The sequence below is a fragment of the Salmo salar genome, chromosome ssa11 (genome assembly GCF_905237065.1).
Source record: "Salmo salar chromosome ssa11, Ssal_v3.1, whole genome shotgun sequence".
NCBI classification, from domain to species: domain Eukaryota; kingdom Metazoa; phylum Chordata; class Actinopteri; order Salmoniformes; family Salmonidae; genus Salmo; species Salmo salar.
The window spans coordinates 102,357,062-102,378,362 of record NC_059452.1 but is presented as its reverse complement, the minus strand read 5'-3'; the positions used below and the strand labels follow the sequence as shown (position 1 = coordinate 102,378,362).

The 21,301-nt window shown below is 48.9% G+C and overlaps 1 protein-coding gene across 1 annotated transcript in view; it reads right to left on the bottom strand.

Moving 5' to 3' along the window:
- The window catches only part of nbeaa (neurobeachin a), a 337,495-nt gene that overhangs the window by 62,274 nt on the left and 253,920 nt on the right, over positions 1-21,301 (bottom strand). Inside the window, 5 exon segments of the mRNA XM_045690201.1 lie at positions 1,179-1,561; positions 6,215-6,383; positions 6,467-6,532; positions 6,970-7,106; positions 7,555-7,735. Of these exon segments, the coding sequence (XP_045546157.1) occupies positions 1,179-1,561; positions 6,215-6,383; positions 6,467-6,532; positions 6,970-7,106; positions 7,555-7,735 (936 nt within the window).

Below are 21,301 nucleotides of genomic sequence, written 5' to 3'. Positions count from 1 at the left end.
ATTCCAAGACATTTAAATGTTTCCCCTTAAACCACTCGAGTACGCTTAGGGTCATTGTCCTGCTGGAAGGTGAACCTCTGTCCCAGTCTCAAATCTCTGGAAGACTGAAACAGGTTCCCTCAAGAATTTCCCTGTATTTAGCACCATCCATCATTCCTTCAATTCTGACCAATTTCCCAGCCCCTGCCGATGAAAAACATCCCCACAGCATGATGCTGCCACCACCATGCTTCACTGTAGGGATGGTATTCTCGGGGTGATGAGAGGTGTTGGGTTTGCACCAGATATAGCGTTTTCCTTGATGGCCAAAAAGCTCAATTTTAGTCTCATCTGACCAGAGTACCTTCTTCTATATGTTTGGGGAGTCTCCCACATGCCTTTTGGCGAACACCAAACACGTTTGCTTGAGTGGCCAGAAAGAATTCTGTGACTAATTATGTGACTTCTGAAGGTAATTGGTTGCACCAGATCTTATTTAGGGGCTTCATAGCAAAGGGGTGAATGCATATGCACACACCACTTTTCCGTTTATTAATTTTTTTCATTTCACTTCACCAATTTGCACTATTTTGTGTATGTCCATTACATTAAATCCAAATAAAAATCCATTTCAATTACAGGTTGTAATGCAACAAAATAGGAAAAACGTCAAGCGGGTGAATACTTTTGCAGGGCACTGTATATAGACATAATATGACATTTGAAATGTCTTTATTCTTTTGGAACTTTTGTGGGTGTAATGTTTACTGTACATTTTTTATTGTTTATTTCACTTGAGTTTATCTATTTCACTTGCTTTGGCAATGTAAACATATGTTTCCCATGCCAATATAGCCCCTGAAATTTAAATGTAACTGAAAGAGAGAGAGAGAGAAATAGACAGAGAGAGGGAGAGACAGAGGGAGCGATAGATAAATAGACATAAATACAGATCAAAAGAAGGAGAGATAACGAGAGGGGAGAGAGAAAGAGAGAGGGGGAGAGAGAAAGAGAGAGGGGGAGAGAAAAAGAGAGAGGGGGAGAGAAAAAGAGAGAGGGGCAAAGAAAGAGACAGGGGTGAGAGAGAAAGAGAAAGGGGAGAGAGAAAGAGAGAGGGGGAGAGAGAAAGAGAGAGGGGGGAGAGAGAAAGAGAAAGGGGGAGAGAGAACGATTTAAAGAGGTGAAGATAGAGTCAGTACCTTGACGTTGATGCCCTTGTTAGTCTGGCTGATGCTCGAGATCGACGAGGGAGGTGCTTGACCAGGATTGGAGGCGGAGTTAGGGTTATGGGGAGAATCCAATAGGCTCTCCCTTGACCTCCTAACCTCTGATGACAGGGTACACAGTAGATCCCCTCCTCCTCCATCCCTCTCTCTGTGTCTATCTCTGTCCGTCTCCCTGCCTGCCATGCCCAGTCCCAGCCCCAGGCCCAGCTCGGCTCCGTTCAGACCCCCAGGGCCGTGGCCCTCCTCCCCAATGCCTGAGTCGGTGTGGGGCAGAGAGGCCAGCGGAGAGTCCTCCATGGGGGTGGGGGTCTGCTTCTCCCCCCGGCCACCCTCAGAAAAGGAGGACGACGGGTGCTCTGGACGGTGAGAGAGATGGACAGAGAGAGTCAGAGAGAGCTATGTTCTTACTACCTATTCTACCTATTACTACCTACGGCCCTATTGTCCTAGACCTGAACAGTAGTACTGGAATAGTTGTATGAGTATTCATTTTTTTGCGTGAAGAAAAAGGCCTATATTTTAACCAGAATTTAACACTGAAAAGCTTTTTTTCTTATTTAATGAAAATATCCATGTGACATTGTTACATACAAGGATATACCATGACATTTCAAATGATTAATTTAACAAAACAACACTCACAATGTCGTTTTTAATGACGCTTGCCTCATAAAAAGACCGGTAGCCTTCACGTGTGTAGCTTGATGTTTATGTTGGCCAATCAAAGAGGCAAAGAAGATCATTGTGTAGCAAGTGTAGTGAGAGTTCACTAATGTTAGCAAAATGAGAAGGAGTAGGCTACGACGAGCAGCATGTGGCCTCAGTTAGCCTAACTAGCTACAGCTTGCGAGCTATCTTCTCTAGGCTACTCCAGTCAGGACAGGCTGGGATGATAAATAACATTGTGGCTGCTACAAGTTAACTAGTCTTGTCTGTAGCTGTTACATGTTAACTAGTCTTGTCTGTAGCTGTTACATGTTAACTAGTCTTGGCTGTTCCACGTTAACTAGTCTTGGCTGTAGCTGTTACATGTTAACTAGTCTTGGCAGTAGCTGTTACATGTTAGCTAGTCTTGGCTGTAGCATGTTACATGTTAACTAGTCTTGTCTGTAGCTGTTACATGTTAGCTAGTCTTGGCTGTAGCTGTTACATGTTAACTAGTCTTGGCTGTAGCTGCTCCATGTTAACTAGTCTTGGCTGTAGCTGTTACATGTTAACTAGTCTTGGCTGTAGCTGTTACATGTTAACTAGTCTTGGCTGTAGCAGCTCCATGTTAGCTAGTCTTGGCTGTAGCTGTTACATGTTAACTAGTCTTGGCTGTAGCTGTTACATGTTAACTAGTCTTGGCAGTAGCTGTTACATGTTAGCTAGTCTTGGCTGTAGCATGTTACATGTTAACTAGTCTTGGCTGTAGCTGTTACATGTTAACTAGTCTTGGCTGTAGCATGTTACATGTTAACTAGTCTTGTCTGTAGCTGTTACATGTTAGCTAGTCTTGGCTGTAGCTGTTACATGTTAGCTAGTCTTGGCTGTAGCTGCTCCATGTTAACTAGTCTTGGCTGTAGCTGTTACATGTTAACTAGTCTTGGCTGTAGCTGTTACATGTTAACTAGTCTTGGCTGTAGCTGCTCCATGTTAGCTAGTCTTGGCTGTAGCTGTTACATGTTAACTAGTCTTGGCTGTAGCTGTTACATGTTAACTAGTCTTGGCAGTAGCTGTTACATGTTAGCTAGTCTTGGCTGTAGCATGTTACATGTTAACTAGTCTTGGCTGTAGCTGTTACATGTTAGCTAGTCTTGGCTGTAGCTGTTACATGTTAACTAGTCTTGGCTGTAGCTGTTACATGTTAACTAGTCTTGGCTGTAGCTGTTCCATGTTAACTAGACTTGTCAGTAGCTGTTACATGTTAACTAGTCTTGGCTGTAGCTGCTCCATGTTAACTAGTCTTGGCTGTAGCTGTTACATGTTAGCTAGTCTTGGTTGTAGCTGTTACATGTTAACTAGTCTTGGCTGTAGCTGTTCCATGTTAACTAGTATTGGCTGTAGCTGCTCCATGTTAACTAGTCTTGGCTGTAGCTGTTACATGTTAGCTAGTCTTGGCTGTAGCTGTTACATGTTAACTAGTCTTGGCTGTAGCTGTTACATGTTAACTAGTCTTGGCTGTAGCTGTTACATGTTAGCTAGTCTTGGCTGTAGCTGTTACATGTTAACTAGTCTTGGCTGAAGCTGCTCCATGATAGCTAGTGTTGGCTGTAGCTGTTACATGTTAGCTAGTCTTGGCTGTAGCTGTTACAAGTTAGCTAGTCTTGGCTGTAGCTGTTACATGTTAACTAGTCTTGGCTGTAGCTGTTACATGTTAGCTAGTCTTGGCTGTAGCTGTTACATGTTAACTAGTCTTGGCTGAAGCTGCTCCATGATAGCTAGTCTTGGCTGTAGCTGTTACATGTTAGCTAGTCTTGGCTGTAGCTGTTACAAGTTAGCTAGTCTTGGCTGTAGCTGTTACATGTTAACTAGTCTTGGCTGTAGCTGTTACATGTTAGCTAGTCTTGTCTGTAGCTGTTACAAGTTAGCTAGTCTTGGCTGTAGCTGTTCCATGTTAACTAGTCTTGGCTGTAGCTGTTCAATGTTAACTAGTCTTGGCTGTAGCTGTTACATGTTAACTAGTCTTGGCTGTAGCTGTTACATGTTAACTAGTCTTGGCTGTAGCTGTTACATGTTAGCTAGTCTTGTCTGTAGCTGTTACAAGTTAGCTAGTCTTGGCTGTAGCTGTTACATGTTAACTAGTCTTGGCTGTAGCTGTTACATGTTAACTAGTCTTGGCAGTAGCTGTTACATGTTAGCTAGTCTTGGCTGTAGCATGTTACATGTTAACTAGTCTTGGCTGTAGCTGTTACATGTTAGCTAGTCTTGGCTGTAGGTGTTACATGTTAACTAGTCTTGGCTGTAGCTGTTACATGTTAACTAGTCTTGGCTGTAGCTGTTCCATGTTAACTAGACTTGTCAGTAGCTGTTACATGTTAACTAGTCTTGGCTGTAGCTGCTCCATGTTAACTAGTCTTGGCTGTAGCTGTTACATGTTAGCTAGTCTTGGTTGTAGCTGTTACATGTTAACTAGTCTTGGCTGTAGCTGTTCCATGTTAACTAGTCTTGGCTGTAGCTGTTACATGTTAACTAGTCTTGGCTGTAGCTGTTCAATGTTAACTAGTCTTGGCTGTAGCTGTTACATGTTAACTAGTCTTGGCTGTAGCTGTTACATGTTAACTAGTCTTGGCTGTAGCTGTTACAAGTTAGCTAGTCTTGGCTGTAGCTGTTACATGTTAACTAGTATTGGCTGTAGCTGCTCCATGTTAACTAGTCTTGGCTGTAGCTGTTACATGTTAACTAGTCTTGGCTGTAGCTGTTACATGTTAACTAGTCTTGGCTGTAGCTGTTACATGTTAACTAGTCTTGGCTGTAGCTGTTACATGTTAACTAGTCTTGGCTGTAGCTGTTACATGTTAGCTAGTCTTGGCTGTAGCTGTTACATGTTAACTAGTCTTGGCTGTAGCTGTTACATGTTAACTAGTCTTGGCTGTAGCTGTTACATGTTAGCTAGTCTTGGCTGTAGCTGTTACATGTTAACTAGTCTTGGCTGAAGCTGCTCCATGATAGCTAGTCTTGGCTGTAGCTGTTACATGTTAGCTAGTCTTGGCTGTAGCTGTTACAAGTTAGCTAGTCTTGGCTGTAGCTGTTACATGTTAACTAGTCTTGGCTGTAGCTGTTACATGTTAGCTAGTCTTGGCTGTAGCTGTTACATGTTAACTAGTCTTGGCTGAAGCTGCTCCATGATAGCTAGTCTTGGCTGTAGCTGTTACATGTTAGCTAGTCTTGGCTGTAGCTGTTACAAGTTAGCTAGTCTTGGCTGTAGCTGTTACATGTTAACTAGTCTTGGCTGTAGCTGTTACATGTTAGCTAGTCTTGTCTGTAGCTGTTACAAGTTAGCTAGTCTTGGCTGTAGCTGTTCCATGTTAACTAGTCTTGGCTGTAGCTGTTCAATGTTAACTAGTCTTGGCTGTAGCTGTTACATGTTAACTAGTCTTGGCTGTAGCTGTTACATGTTAGCTAGTCTTGGCTGTAGCTGTTACATGTTAACTAGTCTTGGCTGAAGCTGCTCCATGATAGCTAGTCTTGGCTGTAGCTGTTACATGTTAGCTAGTCTTGGCTGTAGCTGTTACAAGTTAGCTAGTCTTGGCTGTAGCTGTTACATGTTAACTAGTCTTGGCTGTAGCTGTTACATGTTAGCTAGTCTTGGCTGTAGCTGTTACATGTTAACTAGTCTTGGCTGAAGCTGCTCCATGATAGCTAGTCTTGGCTGTAGCTGTTACATGTTAGCTAGTCTTGGCTGTAGCTGTTACAAGTTAGCTAGTCTTGGCTGTAGCTGTTACATGTTGACTAGTCTTGGCTGTAGCTGTTACATGTTAGCTAGTCTTGTCTGTAGCTGTTACAAGTTAGCTAGTCTTGGCTGTAGCTGTTCCATGTTAACTAGTCTTGGCTGTAGCTGTTCAATGTTAACTAGTCTTGGCTGTAGCTGTTACATGTTAACTAGTCTTGGCTGTAGCTGTTACATGTTAACTAGTCTTGGCTGTAGCTGTTACATGTTAGCTAGTCTTGTCTGTAGCTGTTACAAGTTAGCTAGTCTTGGCTGTAGCTGTTACATGTTAACTAGTCTTGGCTGTAGCGGTTACATGTTAGCTATTATTGGCAGTAGCCGAGTTGTCTCGGTGTCTTTCTCTCCCTCAGTCTGCTCGCTACACACACCGCCCCATATAATCTCCAGAACTGCAGCAATAGAGCGCCAGGCTCTATCCCTCACGCAGCACTGCTCAGGTTAAAAACGGGGAAGAAGAAAAAACATCCGGATAGCTGACAAAAAAAAGGTATAATACTTTTAGAATCTTGAAATAATTTCAAATTGTGTTGTGTGACGCCACCAGAGGGACAGAAAACAGTGTAACACGGGGTTTCTATACCTTTACTAGTGGGCGAGTTGATCTCGTGGCGGATGCTCCTCCCTGATAGGCTGCTTGACCTGCCAATCTCTCTCTGTGGTTCCAGGATGTCCCGGTACTTTGACACCATGAGGACAGATATGAAGTAGACCACCGCCAGGGCCAGGAACTGAGCTTGCTTACTGTCATCCTGGAGACAGATATGGTTACACACACGTTCAAAAACAGACATGCAGGTGTGTTTAAGGTACCGTACAGCGTGAACACACTCACCACGTCTCTGAAGACAACAGCTCTGAGGCGGTTGATGTCAACGTCCTGTAGAAGTCTGTCTGGATCCTGTAGAGAACAATATACACACACACTTAGGTTACACACACTGATACACACACACACACACACACACACACACACACACACACACACACACACACACACACACACACACACACACACACACACTGTGACACACACACACACACTTAGGTTACACACACACACACACACACACACACTGTGAAACACACACACACACACACACTGTGACACACACACACACACACACACTGTGACACACACACACACTGTGTCAAACACACACACACACACACACTGTGTCAAACACACACACACACACACACTGTGACACAGACACATAACACACACACACTCTGTTTAATTCACATACAAGTACAAACATTGTACATACTCCTATACCTAACAGTCACATGTGTATGAAAGATGTATCTGTGTGTATTAGTGTGTGTGAATGTTACCTTGCTAGCTGCAGCGGAGCTCTGTAGGCTGTCCTGTGACTTGCTGCTGGGAAGGTTAGACTTGGAGAGACAACCTATATCTCTATCTCTCTGTCTCTGTCTACACTCTAGACAGTTCCTCACGGCCACACAACATACTGGGGGAGGGAGGGAGGGAGGGAGAGAGGGGGAGGGAGGGACGGAGAGAGGGGGGAGGGAGAGGGGGAGGGAGGGATGTTCGGGAGGGAGGGAGGGAGGGAGAGGGAGGGGAGGGAGGGAGGGAGGGGGAGGGAGGGAGGGAGGGAGGGAGGGAGAGAGGGAAAGAGGGGGGAGGGGGAGGGAGGGAGAGAGGGAGAAGGGATGGATAGAGAGGGGAGGGAGAGAGGGAGAGAGGGAGAAGGGATAGGGAGGGAGGGAGGGAGGAGGGAGGGAGGGAGGAGGGAGGGAGGGAGGGAGGGAGGGAGGGAGGGAGGGGGAGAGAGGGATGGAGAGAGGGGAGGGAGAGAAATAGTTGGTATTATTAACAATCTTTTAAAGTGCAGGAGACAGAGCTTCATGTTCTTTTCAGTATCTCTCTCTCTCGCGCTCTCTCTTTCTCACTCTTACCCAGTCGCAGACACTGTCTCATCAGACCTCCAGAGGACATGTTCTTCTCAGCCTCTATCTCAGAGAAGTTAAGAGAGCTGGCGAACACCAGAACGTCCACCATGGCCATGAGCCGAGACAGGAAGGACACAGCCGTCTCTGAAGACATGCCCTGGGTCGCCTCCATGTTCTCTAACTCAACCTGATGGGTGAGGAGAGAGAAGAGACAGGTTAGTCACACACACACACACACACACACACACACACACACACACACACACACACACACACACACACACACACACACACACACACACACACACACACACACACACACACACACACACACACACACACTCATGCATGCAAAGGTACACGCATGCACACACACAGATACTCTCATGCACGCACACACATGTACACATTGACACATATAGACACACACACAAAACTCGAGGGTCAAAACCTGGTCCTAAATTTGGTTTAGTTGAGAACACAACTGACCGAGGCCAGTGCCCAACATCACAGAGACAGACAGACACAGGATGCCAGGGTTAGAGAACAGGTCAGTTTGGGGTACCAGTAGGAGGTAGAGAACAGGTCAGTTTGGGGTACCAGTAGGGAGGTAGAGAACAGGTCAGTTTGGGGTACCAGTAGCAGGTAGAGAACAGGTCAGTTTGGGGTACCAGTAGGGAGGTAGAGAACAGGTCAGTTTGGGGTACCAGTAGGGAGGTAGAGAACAGGTCAGTTTGGGATACCAGTAGGAGGTAGAGAACAGGTCAGTTTGGGGTACCAGTAGGGAGGTAGAGAACAGGTCAGTTTGGGGTACCAGTAGGGAGGTAGAGAACAGGTCAGTTTGGGGTACCAGTAGGGAGGTAGAGAACAGGTCAGTTTGGGTTACCAGTAGGGAGGTAAAGAACAGGTCAGTTTGGGGTACCAGTAGGAGGTAGAGAACAGGTCAGTTTGGGGTACCAGTAGGAGGTAGAGAACAGGTCACTTTGGGGTACCAGTAGGGAGGTAGAGAACAGGTCAGTTTGGGTTACCAGTAGGGAGGTAGAGAACAGGTCAGTTTGGGGTACCAGTAGGGAGGTAGAGAACAGGTCAGTTTGGGGTACCAGTAGGAAGTAGAGAACAGGTCAGTTTGGGTTACCAGTAGGGAGGTAGAGAACAGGTCAGTTTGGGTTACCAGTAGGGAGGTAGAGAACAGGTCAGTTTGGGTTACCAGTAGGGAGGTAGAGAACAGGTCAGTTTGGGGTACCAGTAGGAGGTAGAGAACAGGTCAGTTTGGGGTACCAGTAGGAGGTAGAGAACAGGTCAGTTTGGGGTACCAGTAGGGAGGTAGAGAAAAGGTCAGTTTGGGGTACCAGTAGGAGGTAGAGAACAGGTCAGTTTGGGGTACCAGTGGGAGGTAGAGAACAGGTCAGTTTGGGGTACCAGTAGCAGGTAGAGAACAGGTCAGTTTGGGGTACCAGTAGGGAGGTAGAGAACAGGTCAGTTTGGGGTACCAGTAGGAGGTAGAGAACAGGTCAGTTTGGGGTACCAGTAGCAGGTAGAGAACAGGTCAGTTTGGGGTACCAGTAGGGAGGTAGAGAACAGGTCAGTTTGGGGTACCAGTAGGAGGTAGAGAACAGGTCAGTTTGGGGTACCAGTAGGGAGGTAGAGAGCAGGTCAGTTTGGGGTACCAGTAGGGAGGTAGAGAACAGGTCAGTTTGGGGTACCAGTAGGAGGTAGAGAACAGGTCAGTTTGGGGTACCAGTAGCAGGTAGAGAACAGGTCAGTTTGGGGTACCAGTAGGGAGATAGAGAACAGGTCAGTTTGGGGTACCAGTAGGAGGTAGAGAACAGGTCAGTTTGGGGTACCAGTAGGGAGGTAGAGAACAGGTCAGTTTGGGGTACCAGTAGGGAGGTAGAGAACAGGTCAGTTTGGGATACCAGTAGGAGGTAGAGAACAGGTCAGTTTGGGGTACCAGTAGCAGGTAGAGAACAGGTCAGTTTGGGGTACCAGTAGGGAGGTAGAGAACAGGTCAGTTTGGGTTACCAGTAGGGAGGTAGAGAACAGGTCAGTTTGGGTTACCAGTAGGGAGGTAGAGAACAGGTCAGTTTGGGGTACCAGTAGGAGGTAGAGAACAGTTCAGTTTCGGGTACCAGTAGGAGGTAGAGAACAGGTCAGTTTGGGGTACCAGTAGGGAGGTAGAGAACAGGTCAGTTTGGGTTATCAGTAGGGAGGTAGAGAACAGGTCAGTTTGGGGTACCACTAGGGAGGTAGAGAACAGGTCAGTTTGGGGTACCAGTAGGGAGGTAGAGAACAGGTCAGTTTGGGTTACCAGTAGGAGGTCGAGAACAGGTCAGTTTGGGGTACCAGTAGGAGGTAGAGAACAGGTCAGTTTGGGGTACCAGTAGGAGGTAGAGAACAGGTCAGTTTGGGTTACCAGTAGGGAGGTAGAGAACAGGTCAGTTTGGGGTACCAGTAGGAGGTAGAGAACAGGTCAGTTTGGGTTACCAGTAGGGAGGTAGAGAACAGGTCAGTTTGGGGTACCAGTAGGGAGGTAGAGAACAGGTCAGTTTGGGGTACCAGTAGGAAGTAGAGAACAGGTCAGTTTGGGTTACCAGTAGGGAGGTAGAGAACAGGTCAGTTTGGGTTACCAGTAGGGAGGTAGAGAACAGGTCAGTTTGGGGTACCAGTAGGAGGTAGAGAACAGGTAAGTTTGGGGTACCAGTAGGAGGTAGAGAACAGGTCAGTTTGGGATACCAGTAGGAGGTAGAGAACAGGTCAGTTTGGGGTACCAGTAGGGAGATAGAGAACAGGTCAGTTTGGGGTACCAGTAGGAGGTAGATAACAGGTCAGTTTGGGGTACCAGTAGGAGGTAGAGAACAGGTCAGTTTGGGGTACCAGTAGGAGGTAGAGAACAGGTCAGTTTGGGGTACCAGTAGGGAGGTAGAGAAAAGGTCAGTTTGGGGTACCAGTAGGAGGTAGAGAACAGGTCAGTTTGGGGTACCAGTGGGAGGTAGAGAACAGGTCAGTTTGGGGTACCAGTAGGAGGTAGAGAACAGGTCAGTTTGGGGTACCAGTAGCAGGTAGAGAACAGGTCAGTTTGGGGTACCAGTAGGGAGGTAGAGAACAGGTCAGTTTGGGGTACCAGTAGGAGGTAGAGAACAGGTCAGTTTGGGGTACCAGTAGGGAGGTAGAGAGCAGGTCAGTTTGGGGTACCAGTAGGGAGGTAGAGAACAGGTCAGTTTGGGTTACCAGTAGGAGGTCGAGAACAGGTCAGTTTGGGGTACCAGTAGGAGGTAGAGAACAGGTCAGTTTGGGGTACCAGTAGGAGGTAGAGAACAGGTCAGTTTGGGTTACCAGTAGGGAGGTAGAGAACAGGTCAGTTTGGGGTACCAGTAGGAGGTAGAGAACAGGTCAGTTTGGGGTACCAGTAGGAGGTAGAGAACAGGTCAGTTTGGGGTACCAGTAGGAGGTAGAGAACAGGTCAGTTTGGGGTACCAGTAGGAGGTAGAGAACAGGTCAGTTTGGGGTACCAGTAGGAGGTAGAGAACAGGTCAGTGTGGGGTACCAGTAGGAGGTAGAGAACAGGTCAGTTTGGGGTACCAGTAGGGAGGTAGAGAACAGGTCAGTTTGGGGTACCAGTAGGGAGGTAGAGAACAGGTCAGTTTGGGGTACCAGTAGGAGGTAGAGAACAGGTCAGTTTGGGTTAGCAGTAGGGAGGTAGAGAACAGGTCAGTTTGGGGTACCAGTAGGGAGGTAGAGAACAGGTCAGTTTGGGGTACCAGTAGGAGGTAGAGAACAGGTCAGTTTGGGGTACCAGTAGGGAGGTAGAGAACAGGTCAGTTTGGGGTACCAGTAGGGAGGTAGAGAACAGGTCAGTTTGGGTTACCAGTAGGGAGGTAGAGAACAGGTCAGTTTGGGGTACCAGTAGGGAGGTAGAGAACAGGTCAGTTTGGGGTACCAGTAGGAGGTAGAGAACAGGTCAGTTTGGGGTACCAGTAGGGAGGTAGAGAACAGGTCAGTTTGGGGTACCAGTAGGGAGGTAGAGAACAGGTCAGTTTGGGGTACCAGTAGGAGGTAGAGAACAGGTCAGTTTGGGTTACCAGTAGGGAGGTAGAGAACAGGTCAGTTTGGGTTACCAGTAGGGAGGTAGAGAACAGGTCAGTTTGGGGTACCAGTAGGGAGGTAGAGAACAGGTCAGTTTGGGGTACCAGTAGTAGGTAGAGAACAGGTCAGTTTGGGGTACCAGTAGGAGGTAGAGAACAGGTCAGTTTGGGTTACCAGTAGGGAGGTAGAGAACAGGTCAGTTTGGGTTACCAGTAGGGAGGTAGAGAACAGGTCAGTTTGGGGTACCAGTAGGGAGGTAGAGAACAGGTCAGTTTGGGGTACCAGTAGGGAGGTAGAGAACAGGTCAGTTTGGGGTACCAGTAGGAGGTAGAGAACAGGTCAGTTTGGGGTACCAGTAGGGAGGTAGAGAACAGGTCAGTTTGGGGTACCAGTAGGAGGTAGAGAACAGGTCAGTTTGGGGTACCAGTAGGAGGTAGAGAACAGGTCAGTTTGGGGTACCAGTAGGAGGTAGAGAACAGGTCAGTTTGGGGTACCAGTAGGAGGTAGAGAACAGGTCAGCTTGGGGTACCAGTAGGAGGTAGAGAACAGGTCAGTTTGGGGTACCAGTAGGGAGGTAGAGAACAGGTCAGTTTGGGATACCAGTAGGAGGTAGAGAACAGGTCAGTTTGGGGTACCAGTAGCAGGTAGAGAACAGGTCAGTTTGGGGTACCAGTAGGGAGGTAGAGAACAGGTCAGTTTGGGATACCAGTAGGAGGTAGAGAACAGGTCAGTTTGGGGTACCAGTAGCAGGTAGAGAACAGGTCAGTTTGGGTTACCAGAAGGGAGGTAGAGAACAGGTCAGTTTGGGTTACCAGTAGGGAGGTAGAGAACAGGTCAGTTTGGGGTACCAGTAGGAGGTAGAGAACAGTTCAGTTTGGGTTACCAGTAGGAGGTAGAGAACAGGTCAGTTTGGGGTACCAGTAGGGAGGTAGAGAACAGGTCAGTTTGGGTTACCAGTAGGGAGGTAGAGAACAGGTCAGTTTGGGGTACCAGTAGGGAGGTAGAGAACAGGTCAGTTTGGGGTACCAGTAGGGAGGTGGAGAACAGGTCAGTTTGGGTTACCAGTAGGAGGTAGAGAACAGGTCAGTTTGGGGTACCAGTAGGGAGGTAGAGAACAGGTCAGTTTGGGGTACCAGTAGGAGGTAGAGAACAGGTCAGTTTGGGTTACCAGTAGGGAGGTAGAGAACAGGTCAGTTTGGGGTACCAGTAGGAGGTAGAGAACAGGTCAGTTTGGGGTACCAGTAGGAGGTAGAGAACAGGTCAGTTTGGGGTACCAGTAGGAGGTAGAGAACAGGTCAGTTTTGGGTACCAGTAGGAGGTAGAGAACAGGTCAGTTTGGGGTACCAGTAGGAGGTAGAGAACAGGTCAGTTTGGGGTACCAGTAGGAGGTAGAGAACAGGTCAGTTTGGGTTAGCAGTAGGGAGGTAGAGAACAGGTCAGTTTGGGTTACCAGTAGGGAGGTAGAGAACAGGTCAGTTTGGGGTACCAGTAGGGAGGTAGAGAACAGGTCAGTTTGGGGTACCAGTAGGGAGGTAGAGAACAGGTCAGTTTGGGGTACCAGTAGGAGGTAGAGAACAGGTCAGTTTGGGGTACCAGTAGGAGGTAGAGAACAGGTCAGTTTGGGGTACCAGTAGGGAGGTAGAGAACAGGTCAGTTTGGGATACCAGTAGGAGGTAGAGAACAGGTCAGTTTGGGGTACCAGTAGCAGGTAGAGAACAGGTCAGTTTGGGGTACCAGTAGGGAGGTAGAGAACAGGTCAGTTTGGGATACCAGTAGGAGGTAGAGAACAGGTCAGTTTGGGGTACCAGTAGGGAGGTAGAGAACAGGTCAGTTTGGGTTACCAGTAGGGAGGTAGAGAACAGGTGAGTTTGGGGTACCAGTAGGGAGGTAGAGAACAGGTCAGTTTGGGGTACCAGTAGGGAGGTGGAGAACAGGTCAGTTTGGGTTACCAGTAGGAGGTAGAGAACAGGTCAGTTTGGGGTACCAGTAGGAGGTAGAGAACAGGTCAGTTTGGGGTACCAGTAGGAGGTAGAGAACAGGTCAGTTTGGGGTACCAGTAGGAGGTAGAGAACAGGTCAGTTTGGGGTACCAGTAGGAGGTAGAGAACAGGTCAGTGTGGGGTACCAGTAGGAGGTAGAGAACAGGTCAGTTTGGGGTACCAGTAGGGAGGTAGAGAACAGGTCAGTTTGGGGTACCAGTAGGGAGGTAGAGAACAGGTCAGTTTGGGTTACCAGTAGGGAGGTAGAGAACAGGTCAGTTTGGGGTACCAGTAGGAGGTAGAGAACAGGTCAGTTTGGGGTACCAGTAGGAGGTAGAGAACAGGTCAGTGTGGGGTACCAGTAGGAGGTAGAGAACAGGTCAGTTTGGGGTACCAGTAGGGAGGTAGAGAACAGGTCAGTTTGGGGTACCAGTAGGGAGGTAGAGAACAGGTCAGTTTGGGTTACCAGTAGGGAGGTAGAGAACAGGTCAGTTTGGGGTACCAGTAGGGAGGTAGAGAACAGGTCAGTTTGGGGTACCAGTAGTAGGTAGAGAACAGGTCAGTTTGGGTTACCAGTAGGGAGGTAGAGAACAGGTCAGTTTGGGGTACCAGTAGGAGGTATAGAACAGGTCAGTTTGGGGTACCAGTAGGGAGGTAGAGAACAGGTCAGTTTGGGGTACCAGTAGGGAAGTAGAGAACAGGTCAGTTTGGGGTACCAGTAGGGAGGTAGAGAACAGGTCAGTTTGGGGTACCAGTAGGAGGTAGAGAACAGGTCAGTTTGGGTTACCAGTAGGGAGGTAGAGAACAGGTCAGTTTGGGTTACCAGTAGGGAGGTAGAGAACAGGTCAGTTTGGGGTACCAGTAGGGAGGTAGAGAACAGGTCAGTTTGGGGTACCAGTAGTAGGTAGAGAACAGGTCAGTTTGGGGTACCAGTAGGGAGGTAGAGAACAGGTCAGTTTGGGGTACCAGTAGGGAGGTAGAGAACAGGTCAGTTTGGGGTACCAGTAGGGAGGTAGAGAACAGGTCAGTTTGGGGTACCAGTAGGGAGGTAGAGAACAGGTCAGTTTGGGGTACCAGTAGGAGGTAGAGAACAGGTCAGTTTGGGGTACCAGTAGGAGGTAGAGAACAGGTCAGTTTGGGGTACCAGTAGGAGGTAGAGAACAGGTCAGTTTGGGGTACCAGTAGGGAGGTAGAGAACAGGTCAGTTTGGGATACCAGTAGGAGGTAGAGAACAGGTCAGTTTGGGGTACCAGTAGCAGGTAGAGAACAGGTCAGTTTGGGGTACCAGTAGGGAGGTAGAGAACAGGTCAGTTTGGGATACCAGTAGGAGGTAGAGAACAGGTCAGTTTGGGGTACCAGTAGCAGGTAGAGAACAGGTCAGTTTGGGGTACCAGTAGGGAGGTAGAGAACAGGTCAGTTTGGGGTACCAGTAGTAGGTAGAGAACAGGTCAGTTTGGGGTACCAGTAGGAGGTAGAGAACAGGTCAGTTTGGGTTACCAGTAGGGAGGTAGAGAACAGGTCAGTTTGGGTTACCAGTAGGGAGGTAGAGAACAGGTCAGTTTGGGGTACCAGTAGGGAGGTAGAGAACAGGTCAGTTTGGGGTACCAGTAGCAGGTAGAGAACAGGTCAGTTTGGGGTACCAGTAGGGAGGTAGAGAACAGGTCAGTTTGGGATACCAGTAGGAGGTAGAGAACAGGTCAGTTTGGGGTACCAGTAGCAGGTAGAGAACAGGTCAGTTTGGGGTACCAGTAGGGAGGTAGAGAACAGGTCAGTTTGGGGTACCAGTAGGGAGGTAGAGAACAGGTCAGTTTGGGATACCAGTAGGAGGTAGAGAACAGGTCAGTTTGCGGTACCAGTAGGAAGGTAGAGAACAGGTCAGTTTGGGTTACCAGTAGGGAGGTAAAGAACAGGTCAGTTTGGGGTACCAGTAGGAGGTAGAGAACAGGTCAGTTTGGGGTACCAGTAGGAGGTAGAGAACAGGTCAGTGTGGGGTACCAGTAGGAGGTAGAGAACAGGTCAGTTTGGGGTACCAGTAGGGAGGTAGAGAACAGGTCAGTTTGGGGTACCAGTAGGGAGGTAGAGAACAGGTCCGTTTGGGGTACCAGTAGGAGGTAGAGAACAGGTCAGTTTGGGTTACCAGTAGGGAGGTAGAGAACAGGTCAGTTTGGGGTACCAGTAGGGAGGTAGAGAACAGGTCAGTTTGGGGTACCAGTAGGAGGTAGAGAACAGGTCAGTTTGGGGTACCAGTAGGGAGGTAGAGAACAGGTCAGTTTGGGGTACCAGTAGGGAGGTAGAGAACAGGTCAGTTTGGGGTACCAGAAGGGAGGTAGAGAACAGGTCAGTTTGGGGTACCAGTAGGAGGTAGAGAACAGGTCAGTTTGGGTTACCAGTAGGGAGGTAGAGAACAGGTCAGTTTGGGTTACCAGTAGGGAGGTAGAGAACAGGTCAGTTTGGGGTACCAGTAGGAGGTAGAGAACAGGTCAGTTTGGGGTACCAGTAGGAGGTAGAGAACAGGTCAGTTTGGGGTACCAGTAGGAGGTAGAGAACAGGTCAGTTTGGGGTACCAGTAGGAGGTAGAGAACAGGTCAGTTTGGGGTACCAGTAGGAGGTAGAGAACAGGTCAGTTTGGGGTACCAGTAGGAGGTAGAGAACAGGTCAGTGTGGGGTACCAGTAGGAGGTAGAGAACAGGTCAGTTTGGGGTACCAGTAGGGAGGTAGAGAACAGGTCAGTTTGGGGTACCAGTAGGAGGTATAGAACAGGTCAGTTTGGGGTACCAGTAGGGAGGTAGAGAACAGGTCAGTTTGGGGTACCAGTAGGGAGGTAGAGAACAGGTCAGTTTGGGGTACCAGTAGGGAGGTAGAGAACAGGTCAGTTTGGGGTACCAGTAGGAGGTAGAGAACAGGTCAGTTTGGGTTACCAGTAGGGAGGTAGAGAACAGGTCAGTTTGGATTACCAGTAGGGAGGTAGAGAACAGGTCAGTTTGGGGTACCAGTAGGGAGGTAGAGAACAGGTCAGTTTGGGGTACCAGTAGTAGGTAGAGAACAGGTCAGTTTGGGGTACCAGTAGGAGGTAGAGAACAGGTCAGTTTGGGTTACCAGTAGGGAGGTAGAGAACAGGTCAGTTTGGGTTACCAGTAGGGAGGTAGAGAACAGGTCAGTTTGGGGTACCAGTAGGGAGGTAGAGAACAGGTCAGTTTGGGGTACCAGTAGGAGGTAGAGAACAGGTCAGTTTGGGGTACCAGTAGGGAGGTAGAGAACAGGTCAGTTTGGGGTACCAGTAGGAGGTAGAGAACAGGTCAGTTTGGGGTACCAGTAGGAGGTAGAGAACAGGTCAGTTTGGGGTACCAGTAGGAGGTAGAGAACAGGTCAGTTTGGGGTACCAGTAGGAGGTAGAGAACAGGTCAGTTTGGGTTACCAGTAGGGAGGTAGAGAACAGGTCAGTTTGGGATACCAGTAGGAGGTAGAGAACAGGTCAGTTTGGGGTACCAGTAGCAGGTAGAGAACAGGTCAGTTTGGGGTACCAGTAGGGAGGTAGAGAACAGGTCAGTTTGGGATACCAGTAGGAGGTAGAGAACAGGTCAGTTTGGGGTACCAGTAGGAGGTAGAGAACAGGTCAGTTTGGGGTACCAGTAGGAGGTAGAGAACAGGTCAGTTTGGGGTACCAGTAGGAGGTAGAGAACAGGTCAGTTTGGGGTACCAGTAGGAGGTAGAGAACAGGTCAGTTTGGGTTACCAGTAGGGAGGTAGAGAACAGGTCAGTTTGGGATACCAGTAGGAGGTAGAGAACAGGTCAGTTTGGGGTACCAGTAGCAGGTAGAGAACAGGTCAGTTTGGGGTACCAGTAGCAGGTAGAGAACAGGTCAGTTTGGGGTACCAGTAGGGAGGTAGAGAACAGGTCAGTTTGGGGTACCAGTAGTAGGTAGAGAACAGGTCAGTTTGGGGTACCAGTAGGAGGTAGAGAACAGGTCAGTTTGGGTTACCAGTAGGGAGGTAGAGAACAGGTCAGTTTGGGTTACCAGTAGGGAGGTAGAGAACAGGTCAGTTTGGGGTACCAGTAGGGAGGTAGAGAACAGGTCAGTTTGGGGTACCAGTAGCAGGTAGAGAACAGGTCAGTTTGGGGTACCAGTAGGGAGGTAGAGAACAGGTCAGTTTGGGATACCAGTAGGAGGTAGAGAACAGGTCAGTTTGGGGTACCAGTAGCAGGTAGAGAACAGGTCAGTTTGGGGTACCAGTAGGGAGGTAGAGAACAGGTCAGTTTGGGGTACCAGTAGGGAGGTAGAGAACAGGTCAGTTTGGGATACCAGTAGGAGGTAGAGAACAGGTCAGTTTGCGGTACCAGTAGGAAGGTAGAGAACAGGTCAGTTTGGGTTACCAGTAGGGAGGTAAAGAACAGGTCAGTTTGGGGTACCAGTAGGAGGTAGAGAACAGGTCAGTTTGGGGTACCAGTAGGAGGTAGAGAACAGGTCAGTGTGGGGTACCAGTAGGAGGTAGAGAACAGGTCAGTTTGGGGTACCAGTAGGGAGGTAGAGAACAGGTCAGTTTGGGGTACCAGTAGGGAGGTAGAGAACAGGTCCGTTTGGGGTACCAGTAGGAGGTAGAGAACAGGTCAGTTTGGGTTACCAGTAGGGAGGTAGAGAACAGGTCAGTTTGGGTTACCAGTAGGGAGGTAGAGAACAGGTCAGTTTGGGGTACCAGTAGGGAGGTAGAGAACAGGTCAGTTTGGGGTACCAGTAGTAGGTAGAGAACAGGTCAGTTTGGGGTACCAGTAGGAGGTAGAGAACAGGTCAGTTTGGGTTACCAGTAGGGAGGTAGAGAACAGGTCAGTTTGGGTTACCAGTAGGGAGGTAGAGAACAGGTCAGTTTGGGGTACCAGTAGGGAGGTAGAGGAGAGGTCAGTTTGGGGTACCAGTAGGAGGTAGAGCACAGGTCAGTTTGGGGTACCAGTAGGGAGGTAGAGAACAGGTCAGTTTGGGGTACCAGTAGGAGGTAGAGAACAGGTCAGTTTGGGGTACCAGTAGGAGGTAGAGAACAGGTCAGTTTGGGGTACCAGTAGGAGGTAGAGAACAGGTCAGTTTGGGGTACCAGTAGGAGGTAGAGAACAGGTCAGTTTGGGGTACCAGTAGGAGGTAGAGAACTGGTCAGTTTGGGGTACCAGTAGGGAGGTAGAGAACAGGTCAGTTTGGGATACCAGTAGGAGGTAGAGAACAGGTCAGTTTGGGGTACCAGTAGCAGGTAGAGAACAGGTCAGTTTGGGGTACCAGTAGGGAGGTAGAGAACAGGTCAGTTTGGGGTACCAGTAGCAGGTAGAGAACAGGTCAGTTTGGGGTACCAGTAGGGAGGTAGAGAACAGGTCAGTTTGGGGTACCAGTAGTAGGTAGAGAACAGGTCAGTTTGGGGTACCAGTAGGGAGGTAGAGAACAGGTCAGTTTGGGTTACCAGTAGGGAGGTAGAGAACAGGTCAGTTTGGGGTACCAGTAGGGAGGTAGAGAACAGGTCAGTTTGGGGTACCAGTAGGAGGTAGAGAACAGGTCAGTTTGGGGTACCAGTAGGGAGGTAGAGAACAGGTCAGTTTGGGGTACCAGTAGGAGGTAGAGAAGAGGTCAGTTTGGGTTACCAGTAGGAGGTAGGGAACAGGTCAGTTTGGGGTACCAGTAGGAGGTAGAGAACAGGTCAGTTTGGGGTACCAGTAGGAGTTAGAGAACAGGTCAGTTTGGTGTACCAGTAGGAGGTAGAGAACAGGTCAGTTTGGGGTACCAGTAGGGAGGTAGAGAACAGGTGAGTTTGGGATACCAGTAGGAGGTAGAGAACAGGTCAGTTTGGGGTACCAGTAGCAGGTAGAGAACAGGTCAGTTTGGGGTACCAGTAGGGAGGTAGAGAACAGGTCAGTTTGGGGTACCAGTAGGGAGGTAGAGAACAGGTCAGTTTGGGATACCAGTAGGAGGTAGAGAACAGGTCAGTTTGGGGTACCAGTAGGAAGGTAGAGAACAGGTCAGTTTGGGTTACCAGTAGGGAGGTAAAGAACAGGTCAGTTTGGGGTACCAGTAGGAGGTAGAGAACAGGTCAGTTTGGGGTACCAGTAGCAGGTAGAGAACAGGTCAGTTTGGGGTACCAGTAGGGAGGTAGAGAACAGGTCAGTTTGGGGTACCAGTAGGAGGTAGAGAACAGGTCAGTTTGGGGTACCAGTAGGGAGGTAGAGAACAGGTCAGTTTGGGGTACCAGTAGGGAGGTAGAGAACAGGTCAGTTTGGGGTACCAGTAAGAAGGTAGAGAACAGGTCAGTTTGGGGTACCAGTAGGGAGGTAGAGAACAGGTCAGTTTGGGATACCAGTAGGAGGTAGAGAACAGGTCAGTTTGGGGTACCAGTAGCAGGTAGAGAACAGGTCAGTTTGGGTTACCAGTAGGGAGGTAGAGAACAGGTCAGTTTGGGTTACCAGTAGGGAGGTAGAGAACAGGTCAGTTTGGGGTACCAGTAGGAGGTAGAGAACAGGTCAGTTTGGGGTACCAGTAGGGAGGTAGAGAACAGGTCAGTTTGGGGTACCAGTAGGAGGTAGAGAACAGGTCAGTTTGGGGTACCAGTAGGAGGTAGAGAACAGGTCAGTTTGGGGTACCAGTAGGAGGTAGAGAACAGGTCAGTTTGGGTTACCAGTAGGGAGGTAGAGAACAGGTCAGTTTGGGATACCAGTAGGAGGTAGAGAACAGGTCAGTTTGGGGTACCAGTAGGAGGTAGAGAACAGGTCAGTTTGGGGTACCAGTAGGGAGGTAGAGAACAGGTCAGTTTGGGATACCAGTAGGAGGTAGAGAACAGGTCAGTTTGGGGTACCAGTAGCAGGTAGAGAACAGGTCAGTTTGGGGTACCAGTAGGGAGGTAGAGAACAGGTCAGTTTGGGGTACCAGTAGTAGGTAGAGAACAGGTCAGTTTGGGGTACCAGTAGGAGGTAGAGAACAGGTCAGTTTGGGTTACCAGTAGGGAGGTAGAGAACAGGTCAGTTTGGGTTACCAGTAGGGAGGTAGAGAACAGGTCAGTTTGGGGTACCAGTAGGGAGGTAGAGAACAGGTCAGTTTGGGGTACCAGTAGCAGGTAGAGAACAGGTCAGTTTGGGGTACCAGTAGGGAGGTAGAGAACAGGTCAGTTTGGGATACCAGTAGGAGGTAGAGAACAGGTCAGTTTGGGGTACCAGTAGCAGGTAGAGAACAGGTCAGTTTGGGGTACCAGTAGGGAGGTAGAGAACAGGTCAGTTTGGGGTACCAGTAGGGAGGTAGAGAACAGGTCAGTTTGGGATACCAGTAGGAGGTAGAGAACAGGTCAGTTTGCGGTACCAGTAGGAAGGTAGAGAACAGGTCAGTTTGGGGTACCAGTAGGGAGGTAAAGAACAGGTCAGTTTGGGGTACCAGTAGGAGGTAGAGAACAGGTCAGTTTGGGGTACCAGTAGGAGGTAGAGAACAGGTCAGTTTGGGGTACCAGTAGGAGGTAGAGAACAGGTCAGTTTGGGGTACCAGTAGGGAGGTAGAGAACAGGTCAGTTTGGGGTACCAGTAGGGAGGTAGAGAACAGGTCCGTTTGGGGTACCAGTAGGAGGTAGAGAACAGGTCAGTTTGGGTTACCAGTAGGGAGGTAGAGAACAGGTCAGTTTGGGGTACCAGTAGGGAGGTAGAGAACAGGTCAGTTTGGGGTACCAGTAGGAGGTAGAGAACAGG